This window comes from Synchiropus splendidus, chromosome 11 (assembly GCF_027744825.2).
Source record: "Synchiropus splendidus isolate RoL2022-P1 chromosome 11, RoL_Sspl_1.0, whole genome shotgun sequence".
Lineage (NCBI taxonomy): Eukaryota > Metazoa > Chordata > Actinopteri > Syngnathiformes > Callionymidae > Synchiropus > Synchiropus splendidus.
Genome location: NC_071344.1, coordinates 21,077,302 through 21,086,311, shown reverse-complemented (window position 1 = coordinate 21,086,311; position 9,010 = coordinate 21,077,302). Strand labels below are relative to the sequence as shown.

General features: G+C 43.2%; 1 protein-coding gene across 1 annotated transcript; it reads left to right on the top strand.

The window, feature by feature from the left end:
• The first annotated feature begins 392 nt into the window (after nucleotides 1–392).
• On the top strand, nucleotides 393–7,872 carry LOC128767678 (stonustoxin subunit beta-like). The gene is made up of 4 exons (XM_053879890.1): nucleotides 393–829; nucleotides 3,695–3,805; nucleotides 5,281–6,759; nucleotides 6,854–7,872. The coding sequence occupies exons 2-4, from the start codon at nucleotides 3,715–3,717 to the stop codon at nucleotides 7,402–7,404; spliced, it is 2,121 nt and encodes a 706-aa protein (XP_053735865.1). The 5' UTR covers nucleotides 393–829; nucleotides 3,695–3,714; the 3' UTR covers nucleotides 7,405–7,872.
• The last annotated feature ends 1,138 nt before the right edge of the window (nucleotides 7,873–9,010 follow it).

The following is a 9,010-nucleotide window of genomic DNA, read 5'->3' as shown; positions in this document are numbered from 1 at the left end:
TAAATCATTTTGAACATGGCTTTTTTGGGGGACGCCAGAAATCAAATACCACAGAAATAAATATTTAAAAAAAAAATGTTTTTTTGTCATTCTTTCAATTGTTGGCCACATATAACTGACACACAAATTTGAAAAAAAAAAAAATCATTCATTTCATCACAAAATAAAAAATCACAAGAATTAGCAAGGGTATGAATAATTTTGAGGACAGTGAAACATTGTATATATATATATATATAAATATATATATATATTTTTTTAAACAAGAAATGAAATGAAAGAACAAAGCGCACACAGATTTTTCAGCCTAGTCGAGCGTTTTGATTTTATCATGGTGGTGATGATAATCTCCCTCTATTAAAGCAGGCCGTATATCATTCTGTGTCTCTTTCCTCTGTAGGTCACTCTCTTGTGTGTCGTACCCTTGGAATAATTAATTATCATGGGGAAAAACTCCGGAGAGCTGGTTCTGCCATTTGATACAGATAGGTCTCCCTTTTCGATCACGTGAGTCTTGTGAATGTGTGCTTGTCAGTAGTCGGCCACTGGAGATGATCGCCTAGTACACACCTGCTCCTCCACTGTCAACAAGAAGAGGATGCAGAGGACTAGGGACACTCTCATAGAACTACAGTTACATCCACGAGACACTTTCCCCTGTTGTCTAAAGGGTTAAATCATGCCTAGGAATGGGAGGAGACACTGATTTTGTTTATCACCCACAAGCCTTCTGCAGAAGAAAACAGAGCTGGAGAAATGCTGCAAAACCAGTCTTCTATAAAGGATTGGACCTAACCGCTCACCAGCAAGCTTAATACGTGACACTCAGGTGAGTTAACATTAAAGAGGTTTTTACTCGTCTTTCACTTTCGTGAACATTGTCTTTCTAGTTTCCTATACAGTCTGGACTATGCTATACGCTGTAAAAGTGTGTGCATTTTATCATACAGGAAGCAAACATCACATCACATGAGACTGACCTCTTCTGATTTAGGATTCCACCATTGCTGTGGCAATGGTTCAGGCGGACTCTGGGATTGAAAGCTAGGGTTTTCCACACCGTATTTATTCTGCAAACTAAAGAACAGACCACACCATGTCAAGTCTCCATGGCTCTCTATTCACTTGACAAGGGAAGTAAAGAGTCGGCATAACCAACACCTCACATAGTTTGGTGGGAGTGCTGTCTGCACACATGTGACATGCGTCATTAGAGACACACAATAACCTCCTGCTTGATGGATATCGACATGACGAGGACTTCACCGTGTGGCGCACTCAAGTGTGACAGCAAAGTTCGGACTTCTACACAGTCCGGATGAAAGCACCACACATTGCATTATTTACACACAGCCTTAACAAACCAAAACCGAAAGGTTTGTCTTCATAGTGTCCTCACTGCGTTGTGATAAGCAAACGGCCCGAATGTACAGTCACGATAACTCCTTGGCCAATCTCACTGGACACACCCAGCAGTGGTTTAGCTCCATACCACTGTGGGGAATTCCAGCATGACTGATGAATAGAGATGGTATAGTGTAGTCATTTAGCTCTCGAGTAAGAGTGGTCTCTCTGTGCACTATATATTCAGCAAATATGTTGATTCATTATTGTTTTTTGTTTGTTTTTTTTAGTTGAATGTATATAACTATGTGCAAGAAACACATACAGCGGGAGGGTTACGTATAGTAACCATGGTTCTCCAAATGTGAGCAATGCCCTGTAGCAGGGCTTCACAATGGGCTCCACCCCAAGTGCTCTTCCTCTTCCTGCCCGGTGGGCATTGAGTGGTTCTGCCCTGACAGTAATGCAGCCCACCACTAGGTGTTCAATTATAGCATGGGTGTGGCCCCATCAGGGTTTTCCCTCATTGTGTAGTGTGAGATGATTAAGACATTGCTATAGTTACGCAGGTGTATTTAAACCTAAACTAGATTTTTAGATGTCCTGCTGATTTTTTTATGGACCATGGTGAAGATGTTTGTGGCACCAATGTTGGTTATTTTTCCTCATAAGGTCATGATTCCAAATCCTTTAGCCAGCACCGCTACGCAGGGTGCAGGCTGGCCAGGTCCGACATGGAAAGAGGGCAAAAGCACCAAATCACTATGATTTCATCAAAACACAAATATTACTAGAAGAGAAGTTCAGCCTTTCAGCTCCAGAGTGCATGTGAGGACACTACTAGCCAGGAACATGAACCCACAGGCTATGACTGGCACGATGAGTGTGTTGCACATTTGTGGGAATAGCTTACTACTTACTTTGTGGGAATAAGTTACTACATACTTTTTTTTTTAATAAGTCATCAAGTCGTTGCATTTCAGTTTTATGAAATCAGATTTGTGTCAGACAAAAACAAGCAGAACTTTCTAAATAGCAAACAAAAAGTGAAATAAAAAAAAGAAAACTACCATGACCAAAAAAGAAAAACATTGGCTCAGTGGTGATGGATGAAGAAGTCCAGCACCAAGCATCCAACTACAGGAACCGGCTGTCCTCATCAGGTCACCTGTAGGATGGACAGGACATATCAGGTCTGCACACCTGTAGGATGTGAGAACAGACTCCGCCATCTGATCATGCCTAAAACGCTGAAGTGAGACCACTCCAGTGGTGTCTAGATTGTTCCAGCCAAAGGGCTGGAACCCATCAAGCATGTGCTGTTTAACCAATGAGGTTTCAGCTGAAACAAGCCTGACAATCAACTGGTTACAGTTTTCAAACACCTGATCAGTAAAGCTGTGTGTGCTAGTTGGGTTTGAACAAAAACCTGCAAAACCTGTTTTTGAACGTCCCGGAATTCGAACAAATCGGAGTTCGAACCCAAATTTTGAGATTTTCTTGCTTCGGATTTCGAACAAAAATCCAGAACTCGAACGGCCCTGAAAAAAGCCAGAAAAACCATAACGTGTGCAGACCGATCAGCTGACCCACGACGCGCTTTGTTATTGTGTATAACGCAGTCTCTGTAATCAGACGTGTCCCGTTAGCTACATTTACTGGCTGTTTATTCTTCTGTAAAACATTTCCTGTACCCGCACTGGACCGTGGTAGAGTGTCACAGGGGAGGTGCTCGCTCTCGACACCCCTGAGGCTGGAGCGCACTCCAGGGTTTGATGTCCTGTTGTCGGCTGGAGCTCAGACAGGGATGAAGCGAGTCCCGGTCAGAGCGTGACTTGGTTTATGACTTTGTCACAGCCAAACTGCACAGAACCGCACATTCAGAGCTGGACACGCACCGGGCACCTCTTCACTTCTGGAGAGTGTCACTCACTCGGCAACCCCTCCCACATGCAGCAACCGCACACATAGACGAACAGCGCACCTGCAGCAGACACTCTACATTCACTCCTACAAAAGCCTATTTTAAGGCTTGGAACGCATTTTTTTTTCCATTAACTGTAATGGGAAAAATTGATTCAGATTTCGAACAAATCGCTTCTCGAACGGCCGTCTGAAACAGATTGTGGTCAAGAACTGAGGTTCCACTTTACTTCTCCTTCAGAGTGAGTTGTTCATTCTCACGCTCAGCAGGTATTTAGACAGTAACAATGTATCACCCATTACATGCACAGCAGACAGCCTCTGCCAGTTGCTCTTGCTGACTGGGTAATACAATGTTCTTGGAAGTGATGCACTCTGGGAAGTGGTTAGAATCTGCTGGCTAAATGTGTCTTCTGATCCTGTGCAGGTCATCTTCAAATCTCCGTCATGGCTTCTAGTTTGCTGACTATTCCTGCTATGGGCCGTCCCTTTACTCTTGGGATGCTCTATGATGCAAGAAAAGATGAGCAGATTCCAGGTGAGATGTGGTTAGTCAAAATCCAGCTGCAGGGGTCAGTGTGGATAACCACCAGCATATAACTCTAGGTAGAAAGAGTTCAGTGGCATTGACTCATTGGGCAAGTGTATGTCTTGAACAATGAGCGAATGAATGAATTTGATATTTTATTTATTATTATTAGTTATTTATTATTATTATTATTTTATTTTTTTATTTTTTTTTTATTATTTGTTTTATTTACTTTCTTATGGATATCACAACACAAAACACATATGAGTTCAACATACCTCCTTTGCAACACCATGCACCTGGAAGTGATTAGATTAGATTGCCTTTATTACTCCCTGTGTGGGGAAATTCAACATGTCACAGCGGCTATTGACAACAAAGACACTGACACATACCAAAGACATCAAAGATACAGAACAAACATCAAGACGTCCACAAAGCATCAGCATTAAAAAAAAAGTGATGTCACAAGCTATCAATAACAAAAAACAAATAAATACCTACTATATATTTAACTTATGTCATGACAAAATAAACAAAATAAAGCTCATTATTAATATATAGATATATAATAAATATATAATAAAGTACCATCAAATTTTACTGTTGACAGCACTGGGCAGAAAGGCTTCTGGAGGTGCTGCTCAGTGCCGACAGGGTGTCCTGGAGGGGGTGAGACAGGTTGGCCATCATGAATGACATTTTGGCCACAGTCCTCTTGTCTCCAACCTCCTCCAGCGAGTCTAGAAAGCAGGCCAGGACTGAGCAGGCTCTCTTCACCAGTCTGTCCAGCCTTTCTCTGTCCCTGCCTGTAATGCTAAAGACTCCATAGAAAATGGCTGATGCCACCTCAGAGTCATAGACGGAGGTCCACAAGAGTGTTCTCTGCCCTTTTTTGAAAAGTTCATCTGTATTTCTCATCAAGTTTGTTGTTCAGGTGAACACCCAGGTACTTGTATGGGGCCACCTTCTCGATATCAGTACAAAGGATGTTGTCGGTGTTCACCACCAGCTTCTTGGTTTTATCTGCATTTATTATGTAGCAATGTACTGCTGGAGAATCATTACTTAATGTCTGTCTATTAAAATTATTGGTTATTATTATTATTGGTTGAAATGTTCTTCATCGCATTACTTGCATTAATGTAGAGATGTATAGAAGCTGCCATTTTTCATCATCCACTGAACCCAAGAGACCTCACATATGACTTATCTGACTTCACAAAAATGTTTACTATAAGGAATAGTAGTTTCAAAAAAGATGTAAAAATAACCGCATATAGCTATATAGTTTCACTTATCTTCATAAAAAAATTTATTGTATTACTTTTTAATATACTTCTCAGATAAAACGTGGCTTTACACCCCCCAATAACTCAATTATTTCAATGAATGAATGAAGGACTGAAAAACTGGTCGAATACTATAATGTGCTTGATAATGTGATAAATATTCATTTACAGTCCAGCATTTGTTTTCTGCAGGTTTCACTTTGTGGGATGAAGCATCTTTGCAAAACATGGCAATGGAGTGTGCCCTTCCGAGCAGCAAGTTTGAAATTGCTGCGTCAGACTCCACCACGTCCCAGTCATCTCTGCTAGATGTAAATGCATCACTGAGTGCCAGCTTTCTTGGTGGGCTGATAGAAGTGGGAGGTTCAGCCAAGTACCTCAATGAAAAGAAGAAGTTCAAGAACCAGAGCAGAGTAATCTTAGAGTACTCGGCCACAACCTCTTACAGGGAACTTAATCTGACAAGTGAGAGGCCACTGAACTCGCTGCAGAAGGAGATCATTGACAGAAGCATGGCCACACACATGGTCACCGCCATAGTCTATGGGGCGAACGCTTTTTTTGTGTTTGAGAGTCAGAAGTTGGACGCCAGCAGTGTCCAGATGGTTAAGGGCAGCATGGAGGCAGTAATCAAGAAAATTCCTTCTTTCAACATTTCAGGGAAGGTTGAGATACAGCTCACAGAAGAGGAAAAAGCCTTGACTGAAACCTTTTCCTGTAAATTCTACGGTGACTTTATTCTTGAGAGCAACCCAGCAACCTTTGAAGATGCCGTGAGGACATATGTACAGCTGCCGAAAGTTCTGAAAACTGAGGGAAAGACGTCTCCTGTGATGGTGTGGTTGATGCCACTTAGCAAGATCTACTCGCAAACAGGTGGACTACAGGCAGAGATTAGCACCGGGCTTGTCAGAAAGGTTCGGGAGTGTCTGGAAGAGTTGATCGAATCAGAACTGGAATGTAATGATCTCTTAGAGGAAAAGGCAGCCAAATATTTCCCAGCCATCAAAGAGAAGCTGAGGAGCTTCCAGAAGCACTGCCAGGACCTTCAGGCAACCCTGCAACGGGTCATCAAGGAGAAACTCCCTGCCATTCGAGGTGGCAAAGATGAAGAAAAGTCACTGGAGAACGTGTTGAAAGACATTGCAAAGTCACCATTCAGTCACAGGGCATTGAAGAAGTGGCTGGAAGATCAGGAGCGAGAAGTGACCATAATCAACTCCGTGCTCAATATGATGTCCGAGGTCAAGGTCATCTCCCAACCCGCTGAGCTGGACTATGTTGTCCTTGCGGCAGATGTCCATGACACCTTGTGCTTTGTATTTACTTCCCTGGAGTCCAAAGATGGGCAGATTCAACAGATGAGCCGCTACCTAGATGGCCTGGAACTGAAACCTGCAAACAGCAGTGCGGAACCAAAACCCGAGCGCTGGTTTCAGTCGGATGAAGTGCTGAGTGAAATGATGGAGCATGCTCAATATATCTGCCGTCTAGCTGCGGCTTTGAAGAATAACAAGAGTTACAGGTTTCTTGTCGCTGCAATCGAGAATCCAAAGCACCAGGGAGGCACGATCTACCATTACTGGAAACATAAGCTGGTCTCTGAGCAGTTCACGAAGCCAAACATTGCTGACGTTGAAAATCTTACAGAGCGGCAACAATTACTTTGGTGTAAGTAATTATTTAATGTATGTCGTTTAGGTGGTGGTGAGATTCTTTTCAATATACTGGAGTCTTTCAAACAACTTCCTAATGTCTTTTGCAGATGGCTGTGATGTCTCTCTGGATCCAGAGACAGTAAACGGTAATCTTGCCATGTCCGAAGAAAACAAAAAGGTGACTCATGGAAAATGGCTGTCTCCCTCTTTTTCCACAAAGAGGTTCCATCCCTTCCATCAGGCTTTGGCTCAAGAGGGTCTGATGGGTCAGTGCTATTGGGAGGTGGAATGGAGCACCAGTCAGAGCGAGGATGTTGCCGTGGGGGTTTGCTACAAAGGGATGTCAAGAAAGGGGGACGGTGACAACAGCCGGCTTGGCTGGAATGTCATGTCATGGTGTTTGGGCCATCGCTGGAGCCCCCCACATCCTACTCTGTACGCTGAACATGATAAACACTGCGTTTACATTTCAGTACCTGAGACCGGCTGTGATAAGCTTGGTGTCTTCTTGGATTGGAATGCAGGAACGCTGACATTCTACAAAGTAACAGCTGATACACTGAGTCACATTCATACCTTCAGAGCTCGCTTCTCTGAGCCCCTCTACCCTGCCTTCATGATCTGGCGGGAAAGCAACTACATATTCCTCAATCTGTGAGACCAGTTGGAAACAATCAGGCTTCTTGTATCAATATATATCATATATATACTCGAGTTGAGGGGGGATGTGGTGGGATGGCACCGACCCTCCTAACAAAAACAAAATTTAAATAATCGCTACTCATGTTTAATGGTCTATTTCTAGTTCTCCACATGTTCTCCACATTTAGAGCTCATCTGCATATGACTGGTCGGTAGCCTAGCGGAGTGCACGCATCTCATTTGAAGAATCTGAGAATTAAGAATTATAGGTTCGAGAAGGGACACTCTTATCATGCAGGGAAAATGAGGGAAACCGGATTGCGTTTCAGCACCCCCAGTGATGCGTCACTACACAGCTCATGGCGTCATGAACACAGCTTCCACCCTTTTTTTAATGGTGAAAAAAAATTAACATCCCTCGTGAATTGTTTTTTTTTCTGTACTAAAGTGTATATCAATGAATAATAAAGAGCATAATCGTCAATGAGTGAGCCAGAATGAAAATGTAACCCAAACTTCTATGCTGGTCTGCGGCCTCGACAACGCTGCACCTGCCGGTACTCTGCGTTGTGTTTGTTGGGGTTTGATGTGCAGGGTGGAGCGAAAAGAGGTCGAGTGGCTGCGGTTCAGAAGCTGTGGATGGACTTTTTACTCTTTTCAACCATTTCAACATACAGAACACGACTCCAATTAGTATAAAAAAAAACACGAACAAACAATTTACAATCTGTTTTCACGAAACCAAAGAACGAAACAATGAACAACAGTTAATGATATGACACAGATTACACCACAGACGAACTGGACAAGAGTTACCGGACACAACTTAAAGAACAACGACTCAGAGAACATTCAGACATCTTACCTTTTCAACATACAGAACACGACTGGCGGGTTATACCCCCCAAACCCCAAAGTGCTTCCCCCGTGTGGGGGAGCTATGACATGACCTACACCTACATTCACCCCTTCTTTAATTGTTGACTTCCGAGTCAATCAGAATGTTAGGAAACCTTCTAACACACACACATAACTCTCCTAAATAGAACACAACAAAAGAAACCTTAACTCGTGTCAGTCGGCCAAGCAGTAATGTGTCATGCAAAATATAGGAACATGTGTAAACAACAAAAACAGCAACATGCGTCCAAACTACTCTGAACCCCGTGTTGCAGCATTTCTGCCCTTAAATTTCTGCCACAACTCCAAACCTCTCTGAATCTTCAATTGGTCAGCGACCTCCGCAATGTGGCGCTCACAGATCAACCTCTTTGGAGCACGACGATTTCGGTTTGGATTTCTTCTCATGGGTGTGACATCATGCATGGGAGGGTCTTGCTGTCACACACTCTTCTTCGGCCGATCCTTCTGTTTCCGTCGAATCTATATCCTCCTTTTCATGGTCATCTTTCGTCAGTGGCTCATTAACCTCTTGCCTCACATCACTTCTTACTCCCTTGTCAAGTCTTGCCTCTGTGACTTCTTCTGCCAGGTTTACCTCCTCTGTCTCCAGGTGAGTGCCATCCTCCACTGGCAGGAACATACATTGTGTGAGCAGGTTACCATGGACCACTCTCTCTGACTCCTGGCCCTCCTTTCTCACAACATACACTTGAACACCA

Coding starts and splice junctions, on each gene's coding strand:
- LOC128767678 (XM_053879890.1), top strand. CDS start 3,715: ATGGCTTCTAGTTTGCTGACTATTCCTGCTATGGGCCGTCCCTTTACT. Junction 3,806..5,280: donor AAAAGATGAGCAGATTCCAG/GTGAGATGTGGT, acceptor TGTTTTCTGCAG/GTTTCACTTTGTGGGATGAA. Junction 6,760..6,853: donor GCGGCAACAATTACTTTGGT/GTAAGTAATTAT, acceptor TGTCTTTTGCAG/ATGGCTGTGATGTCTCTCTG.